Source organism: Acomys russatus, chromosome 10 (genome assembly GCF_903995435.1).
Source record: "Acomys russatus chromosome 10, mAcoRus1.1, whole genome shotgun sequence".
NCBI classification, from domain to species: Eukaryota; Metazoa; Chordata; class Mammalia; order Rodentia; family Muridae; genus Acomys; species Acomys russatus.
This window is the reverse complement of record NC_067146.1, coordinates 52514945-52534111: the sequence shown is the minus strand read 5'-3', so window position 1 is coordinate 52534111 and position 19167 is coordinate 52514945. Positions and strand designations below refer to the sequence as shown.

Here is a 19167-nt window from a genome sequence, read left to right as displayed (position 1 = left end):
AAAGCTGTAACCAGGCAACCAGGTGGGAAGCAAGGGGAGGGCAGCCTTACATCATTTTGACCAGCTAAACACAAGAAGAATCCATTTTGTTCTGAGCACAATGTATCCAGGTAGGTAGACAAATCATTTTAAGCTGTTTGGCTGGGATTTAGGGTAGGAGAGCTCTTGGGGGGGGGGGGTGTTCCGATTCTCTGGGAGTAAGGAACGTAGCAGGATGTTACGGTCTTAACTCTAATAGAACATACATTTATCTTTAACTCAAGCAGAATATGCATTTATCATCTGTTGTTTTATTCTAAGCAGCAAGCATTGAACCTTCCTGGTTTCAGGCACATAGGGCCTGAGAACTTGAACTGAATTTCACCTCATAATCAAAGTGGAGACTTGGAGTCAAAATGGCTTCTGATATACTAAGAGATGTGTTAACAGGAACTACAGTCATGCTGGGAGCTAAAGCAGGTCTCAACAGAGGGGCTGTAGAGGTCAAGTAGGTTAAGCAGGTTACAACATTATGTTAAAAAGGAGGAAAACTAGGAATATCAAAGTGAAACCTTAAATAACTTTAGTGGAAACCTAAGGTATTCCAAAGGATCAAATGTTGAATGCTGCAACCCATGAAATACCCTTTCATATTACCAGTTTACGGAGGTTTGGTGGGAACTAGTTGGGTGCCATATTGGATGAAATAAGTTGGATTTTCTTAAGCCTTTTTGGTATAGGTTAAAAGTATTTGTCTTGCTGGGCATGGTGGCGCACGCTTGTGATCCCAGGACTTGGGAGGAAGAGGCAGGTGGATCACTGTGAGTTTGAGGCCAGCTTGGTCTACAAAGTGAGTCCAGGACAGGCAAGGCTAACACAGAGAAACTGTGTCTCAAAAAACAAAAACAAAAAATTAATTTTTAAAAAGCATTTGTCTTAAAAATTTTTTTTCTATCTGGGCTTGGTGGTGCATGCCGATAATCCCAGCACTTGAAAAGGCAGAGGCAGATGGATAGCTGTGAGTTTGAGTCGATCTTGGTCAATAAAATGAGTCCAGGACAGACAAGGCTACACAGAGAAACCCTGTCTCGAAAAACAAAACCAAAACCAAAATCTGGCTCCCCCGAATAGCTCCTTTCCCTTACATGCAGAAAGTTTGTTTTCCCTAATGCAAAATATGCAAAAACGAATATAGACTTAGTTGAATAACTGATAATTAAATGGAACATTTTATTTTGATAGTGGTGTATTAAAATAGTTCACGACTCCAAGTTTTCATGAGACTATGTCAAGTTTTAAAAACCTGACCATAAAGCCGCAATTACTGTTTTTTATATCAAATAATTTTTGGCTAGTAAACATCATACTCAAATTGTGATTTTCAAAAGTAAAAATCATGTATTATCAAAATAGACTACTTCAAAGGATAGAACAGTGACAAACTCAGTATCTATTGAAATGAAAGAGTACACTAAAGGAAAGGAACTTCTAGGGGAAAGTAAGGAAATATACTTTGTACACGAAGTAATTTGTACACTAATATACTTTGAATGCAGTTTACTTTTACCCGTTATCTTGGCTTTGAGAATTGTGTATAATGGTTCTCAGCTGCGGGTGGGTGTTACAGGACATCTGATCACATTGTGATCCCTGAGATAGTGAGTTGTAAAAACTTGTCTTTTGTTTGGCATGGTGGAGCCATAACACACACCTTTAATCCAAGAGATTTCTGTATACAGGATTTAATAAAGAAACCAGCTGACAGGGATTAAAGAATAGGAGGGACTTAGAGTTGAAGGGTATTGAAGACATCAACAGAAGTAGAAGGGGGCATTTAGCTTGTTAGCTTTTGAGCTCCTCAGCTTCTGGGCCTTTAGCCTTTTAGGCTTTGAGCTAACAAGCCTTTGGCCTTGGTGTTGGTTTTTTTTTTTTTTTTTTTTTTTTTTTTTTTTTTTTTTTTTTTGGCCTTTTCCTCCTGGGCTGTCAGCTGAGCTAGTGAGCATTTTTTTTCTTCTAGGTCATCAGCTAAGTAGGATGATCAGCTGGGTGATTTCTCTGCTTCTCTGAGCTAGAAGGTTTTTCACCCCAGTATCTGGCTCCTGGGTCTGTCTTTATTGGTAAAATTGAATGGTTGGGATTTTCCTTTCAAAACATTTTGTCTGGCACTCCAATGAGTGGCACAACCGCACTGATGGAGATCACTCCAGCTGAGGACAAACTGAGAAGCCATCAGATTTGGTAAGTTATCTGGGTAGTAGGCCTCTAAGAGACAGTTAAAAATGGGACGTACTTAGAACCCTGTTTACTGCTACTCCACATGGCCTAAAAATAGAAGCATTAAACAAAAAGCTAAATAACTTAAATGAAATTGGTCAATACCAATTATGATTATTATTCTATTTTATATTTTATTCTTAACAAGCAGGATGGCGTTCTGTACCTGCTCTAAGAAAACACCTTTAAAGATACAGGAAAAAGAAAAATATGAAAAGTGCATATAAGCCTTAGAAGGAAAATTAGAATTATGAGATTAAGAAAAATCCTCAGACATAGAGGAATTTAGACAAGAGCCTACCACACCACAGCATGAAACTGGGAGGGGGTGGCCTAAGGTTGTTAGAAAACTTGCTTTAGTGTATCCAGTTGTCACAAACATGAGGATAAGTCATAGAGTCTTTCTTGGCAAAGGTCCAGAGACCTCTGACTGTCCAGCATGATCTTTAGACATCTAGAACAGCTGTTGAAGCTTTTCTTGACAAAGTTCCAAAGATCTCTGGCTGATCACTGCCCTTAAATATTATGTATGGTCCAGGTGTAATTTTGTCTACAACTCTGCCTTTTTCTCCTAAAACTGTCTTTTTATTTCTGAGTGCTAATGAAATTCATACAGGGAAAACTTTTTCCCACAGAGAATGCTGAAAGATGGCATCTGGCCAAGGGCTTGAGACAATGAGAGTTTTTTGCTCTGACTGTGAGCACCCAAGCAGAAACTACTTGAAAGTTAGGACCTTGACATAACAGTACCTGGCTGGATACTGTTAGGTAGAGAAAGTTTCTGTAAAATCTGCTTTGGGAACAATAGAAGGTGGGCTTGGAATGTCATACTTTACAGATATTTTACAATGAAAGACCCCTTGCCAGTTAGCCTAGGCTTGGATAGCACACCTGTTGGTTTGGGACTGGGAGTAAGTCACGAGTTTTGTTTTCGTTTGTTTGTCTGTTTGTTTTAAGAAAACATTTAGCTCAAGCTATGTTGCTATGACAGTCTTGTAAACACAATGGCTTTATCCCAGGGAAGTTTGTGATTAAACTTTCCTGAGTATTGGTTAAGAAATGATAGTCAGGCTATGCTGACCATTGCTTGGAAATTGATTTTTTTGCTCTATGGTTTATTGTAGGTTATATAGAACTTTTTGTTTTTCTTGTTAGACTGTTCCCTTCTTTGTTGATTTTTAAAAATGCCCCATTGATTGTAAAAGATGAGAAAAATCATGATGTAATCTGTAATGAAAAATATTGAACTTCATTTTGATAAAATACTGGGGTTGGGTAAAGAAGGACAGCAAGCAAGTAACAGACATGAGAGAGTAAGCTAGAGTGAGATAGAACAGCAAGCAAGAAGAGAGAAAAATGGGTAACAACAAGCAAGAAGAGACACATAAAAGTAAGGGTAACAGCAAAGAGACAGGCAGCATTCAAGACAGATAGACAGAAAATAAAGTTCTTCTGGGAGTTAGACAGCAAGCAAGACAGAGAGAGAGAGAGATAAACAGAAAATAAAGTTCTCCTGGGTTTTAAGACCTTCATCTTGTACTGCATGTGCCTGAGTTTCCAAGTATTTCTTTTTTATTTATTTATTTTTATTTATCATTATGTATACAGTTCTCTGCCCGCATTGCATGTACACCTGTAGGCCAGAAGAAGGCATCAGATCTCATTATAGATGGTTGTAAGCCATACTGTGGTTGCTGTGAATTGAACTCAGGACCTCTGGAGGAGCAGTCAGTGCCCTTAACCTCTGAGCAGTCTCTCCAGCCCTCCAAGTATTTCTTTTTCCTCCGTTCTTCAAGCTCTCCTTGATAACTAGTTACATTAGCTAGTTGTTTAACCAACAGTTGGTTTCCTCATAACCAGCCATTCACCACCTGCTCAGTTCTCCCTACTGTTGATCAACCTCTCTTCTCTCTTCGCTGTTCCTGGAGTTGGTCCAAGAAGATTATCAGCTGAGGCTGAGAGAGAATTGGTAGAAAAGCAATTACAGGACGCACATGTGGATTGCTTGGATCCAAAGCTGCATTGTATTTTGATTATTTTTGCCTTCTCCCATGGGAATTCTTATGCAGAGAGATGATAGTATCTTAGAATGGATATTTTAAGCACATAAACAGAGTGAAAAATTAAAGACTTTTGTAGAAAAGATTTCTGACTAGATCATAAAAGGAAAGATGAGACTTTGCCAACTAACAGGAATAGACCCAGGAGAAATTGTGCTACCTTTTACTAATGCTGAGATTGCCTCATTATGGGCAGACAATGAATACTGGTAGAGGGCTTGCAGTGATTTTGGGGGGGGGGAGGAATTAACAACAGATACCCAAAAGGCAAGTGACTTCAATTTATAAAAAGAACTAGTTGGATTCTGCCTCATATAATACAAAGGATTCCAATTTCTGGCGATCCTACATTTTACACTGATGCCAATAAATTAAAAAGGGCAGGCTATAAGTCAGAAAATGTAAGTAAGGTGGTTGAGAGTCCTTATGATTCAGTTCAAAAATCAGAATTATATGGAATTCTGATGGTGTTATCAGATTTTCAAGAATCTCTTAATATAGCAACTGACTCAATGTGCTGAGTTGTTTTGCAGCTGTGCCTGGTGGTGCATGCCTTTAATTCCAGCACTTGAAAGGCAGAGCCTCTTTGAGGCCCAGCCTGGTCTACAAAGTGAGTCCAGGCCAACCAGGGCTACACAGAGAAACCCTGTCTTGAAAACTAAACCAAACCAAAAAGTTGTTTCGAGCTAGGCATGGTGGTGCACGCCTTTAATCTCAGCACTTGGGAGGCAGAGGCAGATGGATCACTATGAATTCAAGGCCAACCTGGTCTACAAAGTGAGTCCAGGACAGCCAAGGCTAACACAAAGAGACTCTGTCTCAGAAAACAAACAAACAAACAAAAAAGAGTTGTTTTGCATTTAGAAACTGCAGATCTGATTCAGGAAGATTCTTACTTAACCTCACTATTTATTCAGTTATAAGTGATCATAAATAGAAATAGAAATCTTTCATTATATATAACACATATAAGACCTCATACTGGTCTACCAGGCCCCCTAGCACATGGTAATGATGAAGTTGATCAACTATTGGTAGGAAGTGTGCTAGAAGCTTCAGAGTTTCATAAAAACACCATGTTAATAGCAAAGGTTTAAACAAGGAATTTTCCATCACGTGCAACAAGCTAAGGAAATTATAAGGCAATGCCCTACTTGTTCTTTACGTAACCAAACTCCATTATCTGCAGGAAGTAACCCAAAAGGTACCCAAAGATATGAAATTCGGCTAACAGATGTGCTCTATTTTCAGAGTTTGGAAAATTAAAGTATGTGCATCATACCATAGATACACATTCAGGATTTCAATGGGCAACTGCTTTAAGTTCTGAAAGGGCTGATTCTGTAATTACAGATTTACTAGAAGTTATGGCTATTATGGGGATACCTGTACAAATTAAGACTGACAATGCTCCAGCATATGTCTCTAGAAAAATGAAAGTTTTAAGCATATTACAGGGATACCACAGTCCTACAAAGCAAGCAGTTATAGAAAGACCTAATTGCACTTTTAAAAATATGCTTAATAAACAGGAAGGGGTAAGAAATACTTCCCAGAGATAGATTACACAGTGCTTTATTAATTTTAAATGCCAGTGAAAAAGGAACAACAGCTGTAGTGAGACATTGAATAATAGGAAAAAAAAAAAAAAAAAAAACCCCCGCTGCTGAATTAAATCAGCGTGTATATTTTAAAGATGTACTGGCCTCAGTATGTTACATTGGGGAAGAGGCTTTGCCTTTGTTTCCACAGGAGAAGAAAAGCTGCGGATACCATCAAAATTGATAAAGATTAGAGTCGAACAGGGGCAATCTCCTGAGTACAGAGAGGCGACAGCTCATCACCTTAGTCACTCAGTTCAAACTAACATATAAGACCTTAGTTTTCTTCTTAAATAAAAAGGATATTTTTTGTTGTTTGGCATTAAAAACACAGTTCAGAGATCTGAAATGTTTTAACTTTAATGCAGATCAAGCTTGCTTTCTAAGTCTCTAAGAGAGCTAAGATAAAAAATGTGAGCAAGGCAGTGGTAGCACATGCCTTTAATCCTAGCAGAGATAGGCAGATTCCTACAAATTAATTGCTTTCTAAATTCTACAGTTACAACAAACAGGGTGGTGGTGGTTCACACCTTTAATCCCAGCACTTGGGAGGCATATAGCTTTAACCCCAACACTTGGGAGACAGAAGCATGCAGATCTCTGAGTTCAAGGCCAGTCTGATACAGATCAAATTCCAAGTAGAAAAAAACCTTAGATCTAGGTGTGGTGGTTCACACCTTTAATCCCAGCACTTGGAAGGCACATGCCTTTGATCCCAACAGAGGCAGACACATAGGAATTAATGATTTAACTTTAAAAGCCATTTGAAAAAGGCAGGCTGAATTTAAAGTGAATGTCCTTTATAATCTAAAAATAAATATAAAAGGTATATTTCAAAATTTCAAAAGAACTTTTTAAAAATTTCAATTGAGAGATAATACCTTTTCTATTAAAGGCATTTTGCCCTAGGAAAGATATAACAACCCCCCCCCCACACACATACACACAAAAGAACCCCTCCTCAGAGTTAGGGTTTGGGGTGGACACATCTTATTAGGACCATGATATAGACTATTAAGGGTAAAGCAGCTTTAATAAAAGCAGTATCAAACTTGCTGTAATATGTTCTCAGAAGTTAATGACCTTAAAAAAAGGCTCGTATATGTATTTTAAGCAATGCTACATATTCTACAAGGGTACTTGCTACATCACTATAATCATATTATAGTTTGATAAATATTGTCACTGGAAAATTTAGCTGCATTAAAAGTTTTTATTTCATGTTTGCCTGCGCTTCACCATGTATAGCTGGTTCTTAAGGAGGCCAGAAAGATTGTGAGCCTCCGAGTAGATGCAAAAGACCACATCCGGGTCCTTCTGCAGGAGCAGCAAGTGCCATCTCTCCAGCTTCAGCCAGCCATATTTTAAAATAGGGCACAAAACTCAAAATCCTACATAAAAACGTTTGCAACAGGCAAATCTAGGGGTGGAGGTTGTCTAAGGCTGGAGTTTGTAACGTTGGCTTAAATAGTGCTGCTCACAAAATTCATGCCTACCTAGAATTCCAGAATGTGTTTTCACTTGCAAACAGGATCTTTGTAGATGTAAGTGGTTCAAGATAAAGTACCAGAATCCATCTGATGTGGTGCTGCATACTTTTAGTCCCAGCATTCAGAAAGTGAAGGCCGGTAGATATCTTTTCAGGTAAGGAGTGAAACAGCTGGGGATGACTCCAAGGTTAAGAGCACTAGCTGCTCTTCTAGAGGACATGGGCTTGATTCCCAGTACCCACATGATGGCTCACAAACCGTCTGTTAACTCCAGTTTTAGGGGATCTGACTTCTGTGGGCACCAGGCACATACATGGTACACACACATAAAACTAACATTCATACACCTGAGTTAAAAAAAAAAAAAAAAGGAACAGAGCCATATTGATTTTATGTTTATAAAAGAACTATGTGAAGATAGCTACTTGTAAAAGGCCAGGTAACTTGGTTAAAATAAAGACAGTGAAAAGTCAGAGCTAGACTTCAATTTGCTATACTCAGGTCGTCAGAATCTATTCCTAAAAGCCCAATTGAAAGACAGAGTCCAGAGTCGATGCAAAAGCAAAGGAATTTTATTAAGCCAATGCGCCAGGGTCCACCAACTCTGAGGTGATGGAAGATCCCGTCCTACAAGAACTCAGGATTTAAATATCTTTTACAGAAGCAGAACTTAGTGACAATGGCTAGTTGAAGAGTGCTAGGCTAACAATAGGGGGTCTAAGGTAGTAAATTCTAAGTAGGGTGAGATAAGGGCAGTAAATTCTGGGGGCAGAGTCGAGATGGAGGCTAGTGGATACTCTTTAACTTGTTCCTCTCAGTTTGCTGTTACTTTGTTTGCTCTTGTTATCGGCCTGTAATTCTTAACTTGTTTGTTTAGCTGACAACACTATTGTCATGATGGCTAAGTCCAAGCCATCTGGAATCTTATATTTCCTTAGCTAATAATAAAACACCATTTCCCTAGCTAATAGTGTCACTGCTGAGTTCAGGTCATCTAGAATCTTACAAATTCACTAAGCTTAATGATAAAAGACAAAGACAGGGAGCTACGAAGGGAGAAAAGGGGAGTGCGTGCTCCCCACCCCAGACCTCTAGGTTTTTGTTTTAAACCAAGGGTATCTGAATTGCAGGAGCCATACCCTGGACACTTCCTGAGCCTTGTCTTCAGGGCACCTTTGATGTGCTTTTCTTCAAAGAGCCAGTTTTTAACACTTTTTGGTTTAGAGTTTGCTTTGGAAGTGTCCCTAAGAGGAACTAGCCTTTTAGCACATTTTTTGGGGTGGGGTCTGGTGGGTTGTTGCTAGCAGGAGGTACCTCAACTGATTTCTGAGCTCAAAGCTTACCAGGGAGGGAGCATCTCCTCCACCTACAGACATAGGCCCACAGGTTTAAGAAGTAAGTGCCCCATTTCCCTTAAGGGGGGTTGGGCTATAGATGTTTATTTTCATTGGTAGTTGGTTATAGATACTATTGGTCTTATTCAGAGAGAAAATGAGGTTGGACTCAGGGCTATCTCTATTTTCCTTTTTCTTTCTTAGGTTTGGAGATGGGGGTTGAAAAGAAAGAAGGGAGAATATAGAAATACATAGGGATGATAGGACAAAAAGTAGTGAATCTACTCCTCAATTTAAGGCCTTAATTGTTACTCACAAGGTTATTTTTAATTCATTGGTATAGAATTTTGTATATTGATGCAAAATAAGTTTAAATTTTATACATTGGTATAGAATTAAAATTTAAGATTCTTCTGTCTCTGTCTCTGTCTCATATGAGGTATTGTACCCATACAACTTAAGTAGAATACAAGGCTTACCTCTAATACTTTAAAAGTGCTATTGTAGGTTGCTTAGGATAATTAAGTAATACACGTTAATTGCTAGTTGATCAAATCATGGTCATGTCAATTACTAGTCTATTTTTATCACAAGAATACACATCCTAGCTTTAACAGATAGATATGATTCTATAGATATAGAAGGTAAAATAGTTAGATGAGGTCTTCAAAAATTCAGAGAGCTGCAGAATATGGCATTTAAAGATGTTTTTATTATTTTAAAGATTCCTTGACAATAAGACAGGTTAACTCCTGGCAACACCCAGCCTACCTCAAAGATGATGATGAGCATTAAAGAATCTCCTTAAGGAGATGGCTTCAAATGTGGCAAACAAACCACTGGGGGGAAATGTCCTTATTTCTACCACAAACAGAATTCTGCCTAAAAAAGGGCAAGCTTGGATGCAGGCAGAGTCGATGGCCAAACTCTGCCAAGACAGGGTCAGCAAGTTCTCAATAGTACTTGCCTCACAAATATGCCTGTCAGATATATTGGGCCAGAAGGCTGAAAATGATGTTCCAATGTTATAGAGTTTTGGGTGACTACTCAGGTAGCAAACTGTCTTTGTCATCTTCTCATTTGGGAAGCTGCTAACCTGCACTCCCTGTATGCTCAGGTGATTAATTTTATTCCTTCTCAAGTCTCTGATGGGGTTGAAGACTAGATAGTTTAGTTTTACAATTAAGCTTAGCTGTTTGGGGTTTTTAGGTCTAGATAGGCATTTTAAGTTGACAGAGATATGATAGATATTGATTTACATTCAGAACTTTAGACTCACCCAGATAGGAAAGATGTTTTCTTCAGGGTTGCCAAATACAAATAGCCAAAACACTATGAATTAACACTTATATAGTTCTTGATTGTTCTGTGGGTTTTCTTGCTGTATATAGTTTATTTTATATATGTTGTATAATATATAAATGTATATATTTTTTAAAAATAATTTTAAAAAGGAAGGAAGTGCCAAAGACTACTGACAACTAGCAGCACTGTGAGGGTCGGGTGTATGGTGTTTTTTCCCAATCCTCTGAAAGCCAGATTTGGGACATCTGGCCCCCTAAACCATGAAAATATACTTGTTTTAATCCATTAAGTGTGTGGTAGTTTGCAGCAGTCTAGAAAGCAAACACATGGGGAAACATAGGGAGTGGTTACTAATACAGGGTTTCTTTTGGAGGGGTGATGAAAACATTTGAAAAATATAATGTGACTGTAGACAGAGAATATAGTAAAAGGCACTAAAACAGTGCAGTTTAAATGGGTGAATAGTATGCCCATGGATTACATCTCAATAAAGGGGTCTACACATAAAAATTCGACAGATAAACCTGCCATTTTTCAAATTCATTTTTAATTTAAACACTTTAATCATCTCCATATAGAGAACATTTTTAAATGGAAACACTTTCACAAGGTTTAAAACACATTGTTGAACACACTTAGAATGAACAGAGCAAATCTATTTTAAGTTAAAAATATTTAATATCAGATAAAAACATTGATGGGTGACAGTTTTACATGACACATTTCATACATAGTCAAAGAGTAAAACATTATTGGAGAAAATTAATTGGTGGTTTGGTAATTTGTTGTCCACATATAAATCAACGAATAGTGACATATTTAATACAAATTATTACAAAACTTTTAGAGAAAACCCAGTTATCTCTAACACATTCTGCTAGGAGAAAAAGAAAACAGTAGCTTTTTAAAATCCATATGATACTGGGCTATACAATTATCAGTGCTTTTCTATAATCTAGAAGTTTCTTCAAACAGTGTTTCTTCTGTTGGTTACCCACTCTCAGTGTGACTGGCTCTCACAGAGGAGACTGAGGATGCAAAGCACTTTTTACACTGCTGAGTAAAACCCTGTAAGTTAATGATGGGTGCTATAAGCTTAGTATTTTACAAGACAATGTGGAATATTTCACTTAATTGGGCTGAATATATTTCATAAGTAATTGGATACAGTGTTAAGTCCCAAAGTCTGTGAATTTTTGTAAGAAAATATGTATGCCTTGAGCCACTCTTGTTTACTTTACAATGGAATAATTTGGCACTAAATGAAATAAATGAAGACAAGCAAAATACACAACACTATGGAAAATTACTCTATCAGAGCTCACCATCTTGAACTGAACTGTAATTCATACTACTACTACTTAGCTCTTGGCCAACAGGAACAGACCTAACTACGCAGCACTTACACAATAGGAAAATAGAATCTAGAGCTCAGCCAAGGCCACGTCTCTGATGAGCATGCCTCACTCTGCCAGAAGCAATTATATATTTGAAATTCATACTTTCAGGAAATGCTTATAACCTTTTAGTTTTTCTGGCTGATAGGCTCTTGGTTATATGGCCAGCTAAATATGGTCTTTGAATTAAGTAAGGAAACCCAGATAAAATAGATTTATCTTATTGGGATCTTACTTAATCAAAATACCAGACCACAACTTCATAACCAAACTCTTGGGGACAAACCACTGGTGGCCATGTTTCTGGTCTCAGGTGAGTTAGGGGTCCACTTTTCACTCATGTTTCAAGGGTCTCTTCATTTGCCCCACAAGTATCAACAACACAAATCAGACAACTTGTGACTGGGAAAGCACGGACTTTGGAGTTGGCAATCCACTTGTCTGTTTCAGTATTATACTCAAGGATGTGCCCCAACCTGCCTACGCCCTGAAAACCTGCCAGGACATAGATGACAGAGCCAACTGCTGCACACTTCACCGTTACACCCCTCCACGGCATTGGTGACACCATTTTCCACTCATTTAGCTTAATATCGTAATATTCCACATTGTCCAGACCACCTGCAAAAGAACAAAATATGAGAACTGTATCAATCTCTTCATAGTTTTTTTTTAAAATTATGCTTCGTTTTCAAATATAGAAAGGCTATACGAGCTTTATAATAATCACCCACATATCTACTACCTAAATATTTATTCTTAAATATAAAAGAAATTGCTAATTTTTCAGAATATTTTTCCTACAAAGTTAAAACAAAACAACAAAACTAAACACACTTCCTACAAATGTTTTATCCTGGAAAAGAAAATAAAAAACTACTAGTGATTTACTTTGATTATCATTTATTCCAAATGTTTTTCTTTGTATCTTTTAGCAATTCATGGACAACACCAGTGGCTAAAAATAACAAAAGATGTTAGAACTAAAATATGGGATACTATTTCTAGATTCAGTTCAAATTTCTCATTTACATGAATCACTTAAGATCATTATTAGCATTACATTAAGAAAATGAAAAGGTCAAACTTAAAGAGCAAAGACTTTCAGGCAGTGTTAAAAATGTTGAAAAGCTACTAAAATTTTCTTTAACATTCAAATACCTCAACTGTTCAGTTGGGAGGATTCTGGAATTTTGGTTTCTTTAAAAAACACAGAAATAATATAAGAACGTGTTTTTGTTTTAGTCCCAAGTGTGGGGCTGCAGGGCTGCTTCAGACTGTTCTCAGCAGCTGATTTGCCTGGTGCTTTAGCAGAGGTGTGGGTTTGCCAGCGCAGATGGGTTCTGTGATTGTGTGACATTTGGAATTCTGGGAACTTTAAATGCTGGGGCCCTCGTTATTCGCAGGGGTGGGGTTAGAGGTTTGTTAATTCAAGGATCTCTACCTCTCTCATCCCTCTATCCTCTTTCTCTCCTATCTAGTGATGGGGGTGAAAATGGGTGGGTGGGGGGAATAAAGGGTGGGAAAATGAAAACCTGATAATACAGCAAAGGCCAGCTCCACTCAGTGTTTCTCAGGCAGCTATGATAACATATGGTAACATATGGGCACATGGAAAGGCACAAGCTTGTCTAACGTAGTCACAATGAGTGCTTGGCATTTCACAAAGTATCCAGTGCTTAGACATATGCTCTGTGTGGATTCAGTTTTAAGAAGTGCTCCAAAAATTTAGGAACGTAGCCAACGTCACACACCTAAGCCGTTCTGACCGCCCACAGCAAATATCTTGTCCTTTACAAACACCAGCCCGTGATTCTTCCTGGCCTCAATCATTGAACACAGCTCAGTCCATCTGGGAAAAAAAAAAAAAAAAAAGCTTTTAGTGTACTCATTTACAAGAAGTAAAAGGCGTCATCCAATAGGACAGTGGTCTATTATGCCAAGCAAATGCTCATTTACTACCAAGTTTCAAATGTACACACATAAGACCTCTGCAAGGCTAGGAAACAAACCCACAAGTGGTTTGGGATACTTCTTTTATAGGTGAGGTATACTGGGGACTTTAAGTCTTTAATAGGATAAAAGATATAGAAGGAAACAATTTATGTGCCCTTTGAAGAAATCCATTTCCCATAGTTCCCAGTAACTTTTGAAATGGCAACAAGAGCGAGAGGAAGAATATAAAGCTTCAATAATATCCCTTCTGCCCTTTCGTTTGAGACAGACTTCTCTATGTAACCAGAGAACTCCAATGTGCATGATACTGGCCTTGAACTTGTGATGATCCTTCTGCCTCTGCCTTTCAGTTACAGGGTTTACAGGCCCTAGCCACCATGCCCAGCCACATGTGGCTCTACATTAATACTTATGTTTAAGTAAAACAAAAACTCACCATAGACCTCAGACAACGAATAAGTTAGTGTTTTAGGGGGTTTGAGATAAGGGTTTTGCTATCTAGCTCTGGGTGATCTGAAACTTGTTGCTCACAGTCCAGGTCGGACTTAAACTCTGAGTAAGCTCCTGCCCAAACATTCAGATTGGTGGTGTGTTTCTTATTTACATGTCTTTGTTGTTGTTGTTTTAGTATTTTATTTCAAAGATAAAGCCTCACCGTGCAGCTCAGGTTTGCCTCAAATTGAGATCTTCTTAATTCATGCTCCCAAACTGCTGGGAATACACAGGTGTGTGTCAGCACCCCGCCTTCACATATAAGTGCACAGAAAGAACTTTAGGCAGTCTGCTACGCACACAGCCACTCATCAGTTTGAAGAGCTTACTCAATGAAACTGTGTCAAGTATACTAACATGGGTAGCCTTGTCATATAGGTGGCTGCTTCTTTCTGACAGCACGGACTTGTTGCATAGCTAACATCTGTGACTCTAAGGGTGCCACTAGCACATAACCTCTGGTCTTTTAACAGCTAACACCATGAGACTTCAAAGAACAACAAGACTTGACATAGGTACCTTAAAAGATGGTTATTTAACTTTAAAAGATTATATTAAATTTATGACATATTCAGAGCCTCTTCCTCTCTTTATCTTTGCTTTATCTGTCTGGGGAGAAGGTCTCATCAGTCAGTCATCACTCAGCCCTCAGGTTGCACCTACCTCTGTAAGCTCTACACTCCTAGTTACTGGTACACACAGCCATGCCTGGCTTTTTACCTGGATGCTGGGCTATCACCCAAGTACCACAGAATTCTTGGTACAATACATAATTGTTTCTCCCCTGCTGTAAATGAGAACATGGTAGTTTAACATTGATCTTGTCTAAATAAAGACTTTTAGATTTAGATCTAGAGAAAATATAGTTATGGGTTGCATTTTGTGGTGGTTTGAATGTAAATGGTAGGCCCATAGGGAGTGGCACAATTAGGAGGTGTGGCCTTGTTGGAGGAGATACTGTCACTGGGGTGGGCTTTGAGGTCTCAGACGCTCAGATTCTCTGCCAATCCGGATGCAGAACTCTCAGCTGCCTCTCCAGCACCATGTCTGCCTGCAGCCAGCACACTCCCTGCCATGGTGATGGACTGAACCTCTGTCTGTAAGCCTAATTAAACGTTTCCTTCTAAGAGTTGTCATGCTCAGATGGCATCTCTTGATAGCAATAGGAACCCTAAGAGACATTTCATAAATGCTTTTTTAGAATTGAAAGCAACAGCACAAAGAAAGAGACCACAGTTTCCCAATTAAACTGCTAGAACATATTTTGAGCATAGGGTTTATTGGGAGATACGAGCCCCAGGATGCACCTAGGGGAATGTAATGCCAAGAACCAATTCCTAATATTGCTACTTAAGGATAAAATTATTTAATACATTTCTTGGCCTCTCAAACAACAATATTTTATTAGTCTGATGGCCCAATCAGGTGTATCTCATTGCTGTTTACTGCTCAAGCAGGACCAGAAAGAGAAGGACCAGGGGTGACAAGGCCAAGTTATTTCCTAAGGTCTCAGGCTACTTAAATGCATGTATATTCTTCAAAGGAGAATTGCGTTTCTGTTGGGTTGTATCTTCACGCAGTTGAGGTTATGGAATAGAACAACACTGACAGCCACTGTAAATAGGTACGTACGTCTCTGTGGCAGGGTCATATACTTCACAGGAACTGAGCACTCTCCCAGAAACATTGTTCCCTAGGCTTCCACCACAAACATAGATGAGGCCATTGGCCTCCACCATCCCGTGGCTGCAGCGCTGCGTCAGCATGCTGGGCTTCGTGTGCCAACTCTCAGTTCTTGTGTCATAGCACTCAAATAAGTACAGAGCCGAGTTTCCTGTGGACGAAAAGCACTCAGAGTAAGAGGCTGGGCATCGTCACTGAGAGTGTGCGGCCAGTCTGGGGTACATAGTGGGGCCCTGTCTCAGTACCCTCCCTGGAAAAGAAAGGGCTCCCACCAACTTATCATGCTTGACTTGGTGTAGGTGTGCAGTGAGGTGACTGTAGAACTAAGTGAACAGAGGGAAGAATTTAGGTTTGTAGAAATCATTTTTCTATTTACCAAAACAGCTTAAGAAAAAGCTAGTATTGTTGTATGGACCTGGGAAAACATTAAAACAAAAGGATTTTTTGGACAGATTTGTTAGTAATTAAATTTTAGGAAAAGAAAGTGGTTTTTCAAGAGAACAAAAAGAACCAGTATCTAGTCTGCAAAGCCAGTTGTGCATGATAAGAATTACCTATGTTTCAAATGTAAAGTTTAAAAAAGTATAGCTGTGTTTTAAGATTTATTACATATAGTGTTCTGCCTACATATACACCTACATGCCAGAAGAGGGCATTAGATAGATCACATAATAGATTGTTGTGAGCCACCATGTGGTTGCTGAGAATTAAACTCAGGACCTCAGTGCTCTTAACCTCTGAGCTATCTCCTCAGCCCCACAGCTATACTTTTTTTTTTTTTTTTTTTTTTTTTTTTTTTTTTGGTTTTTTGAGACAGGGTTTCTCTGTGTAGCCCTGGCTGTCCTGGACTCGCTTTGTAGACCAGGCTGGCCTCTGCCTCCCAAGTGCTGGGATTAAAGGCGTGTGCCACCACCACCCAGCTACACTTTTTAAGCTATGAAGATCTGGCAAACTGAGGTAGATCTAAACCTTAACATGTAAAAATAAATACTACATGACAATATTCTAAGACTTCCTTAGTATTCTATAATTGCTACTGCTCCATTAACAAAAAACGTATGCAGATGAGCCCTAAAGTCATTCTGGTACACCATCAAGGTACTAAGGTGCATTTCTGTCCGTCACACTAATTAAGCATTTTAAGAGCAAAACATATATTCACTATGTTTTACAATTTTTGCATACTGTAGAGCTTAGTGAGAAATTTGGAAATAATCCCATTAAAGAGTAAGTGCTTGGAACATTTAATTATTTCTTTTCTTTTGGGGACAGAGTCTCATTATGTAGCTGTGCTGTTCTGGACTTTGATGTGCAGGCTGGGCTGCCCTGAATTCACAGAGATCAGCTTGTATCTGCCTCAGTGCTAGGACTAAAGGTATATGTCACCACGCACAGTTTTATGACATTTTGTCATAAACAATTAGCAATGGCAGGCTGAAAGGTCACCCAGGAAATAGCTCTAACGGAAGTTTCTCAGTGTGACACTAAAGGCAGCTTGGATGGATAGCTCTCTGTTTTCTGCCCTGTTTGCTTCTTTTGTCCTCTTTCACTGAATTCATATGAAAGTACCACAAACGGGTTTCTGGGAGACTCAACATCTGGCCATCAGCTCCAGCTTAGAGACGTTACATATGATTACACCTTACTGATGATGATCAACATAAAAATCTCCCATTGGAGATAGTTTCATTAATGGCAAGCTAGCCCCTAGGCAAAAATGCCCCAGCCTTCTCTACAGACAACATGCTGCCCAAAATACACAAGACTTGGATGCAGGCTGAGTTGACTGTTAAGCTCTGACATGACAGGGTAAGCAAGCCCTTTAGATTCCTGTTTCACAATTGTACCTGCCAGATACACTGGCCCAGAAGGCTCAAGATGATGCTCCAACGTCATAGTGAGAGAATGGGACTGACCAGGCAGTAAAATGTCTCTGTCACCTCTTAGATTTGGAAGCTGCTTGTCTGCACTTCCTGTTTAAATAATAATTTTATTTCTTCTCAAGTCTCTGATGGGGTTGAAGACTAGACAGTTATGATTTCACAGTTAGGCTTAAGTTGTTTAGGATTTAAGAAAAAAATTTTTTTCCAAGACAGGGTTTCTCTGTGTAGCCTTAGCTGTCCTGGACTCTCTGTAGACTAGGCTGGCTTCGAACTCACAGAGATAAAGGCATGTGCTACTGAGCCTGGACGTAAAAAAACATTTTTCTAGACCTTAAAATATTTTCTTAAGTTGATAAATACAAGATATGATAGAGAATGATTTAGATACAAAGCTTTAGACTTAGTTTAGATAAGAAAATATTTTCCTCAACATTGCCAAATACAAATGAGCTAAACTTTTTTTGTTTTGTTTTTCAAGTCAGGGTTTCTCTGTGTAGTCTTGACTGTCCTGGACTCACTTTGTAGACCAGCCTGGCCTCAAACTCACAGAGATCCGACTGTTCCTGCCTCTGGCTGCACTAAACATTTTAAAAGTAATTTTTGCATATGGCTTTCCTAATTGTTTCATAACTGTTCATACTGTATGTTGTTATAACTAAATAAAGTCCATATGCATTTGAAAAAAGGATGCTCTTAAAGATAGTAAAAGGTTCATTTTTTTAAAGTCACATTTAGAAAAATCTTATTTTTTTTTTTCGTATTCTCATTTCATATGTAATAGGTAAAAACTTAGAACAAAAAACAACAAATAAAAATTTGCAACACACCGGGCGTGGTGGCACACACCTTTAATCCCAGCACTTGAGGAGGCAGAGGAAAGCAGATTGCTGTGAGTTCGAGGCCAGCTTGGTCTATAAAGTGAGTTCAGGACAGGCAACATTACACAGAGAAACCTTGTCCTGAAACCTCCCCGAACTAAAAAAAAAAAAAAAAAATTGCAACAGTTAAGCATGCTACCGAAAGTAAAACATTTGCTGAGCCAATATAAAAATCACCAAAGAAAAATAAGCACTTTAAAATTCTATGCCTTAGGCTTACTTGCTCTTCCTGGCTTTCTTTATAAATCCACTACGCAAATAAACTACTTGAAAGGAGGAAAGCATAAAAAGAACTGTTATACTGCTAGTCTGTTAATCTTTACAGTCTATTAATCTTAGGCTGTATCTAGAATTTTTATTTAGAAAAATACTGTACCCACACCCTACTCTGATCTATAAACACAAAAACCTAAAGCTGGGACAAGGATGTACCTTGTCGGGATGTTACTGCATAGCCCAGGGTGGTCTTGAACTCAATGCCTACCTGCCTCAGCCTTCTGAGTGCTACAATAACATCTATGAACCACTATATTCCCAGCTAAAGGACAACATCTTTTGTTAAGAGCTGGTTGTTTGTTAACATGTTCTTAATTGGTCAGTGATTAAGTCAGTTCTAAAGCCTTAAAGGAAATAATATTACCTACTCAAACCAACTAATCTATAAGTAAAATTCAAATGTTGTCAACTAGGTACTTCACCATAATAAAAATAAGGCAATTTATCTAGAAAGATGGCCTTACACTTGTTTGTTATTTTTAATTATGTGTCTGTGGGTGGGTATGTGAATATTCATGCAGGTGCCCATAGGCCAGAGGTATTGCAGGCATTTCAGAGC

General features: G+C 38.6%; 1 protein-coding gene across 1 annotated transcript in view; it reads right to left on the bottom strand.

Moving 5' to 3' along the window:
* Nucleotides 1-10553: 10553 nt before the first annotated feature.
* Nucleotides 10554-19167, bottom strand: part of Klhl7 (kelch like family member 7) — a 43977-nt gene continuing 35363 nt past the window's right edge. The window contains exons 9-11 of the mRNA XM_051152148.1: nt 15521-15722; nt 13195-13292; nt 10554-12061 (exon numbers count right to left, since the gene is read on the bottom strand). Coding sequence (XP_051008105.1) covers nt 11778-12061; nt 13195-13292; nt 15521-15722 — 584 coding nt within the window. The 3' untranslated portion in view covers nt 10554-11777. The remainder of the gene's footprint in view (nt 12062-13194; nt 13293-15520; nt 15723-19167) is intronic.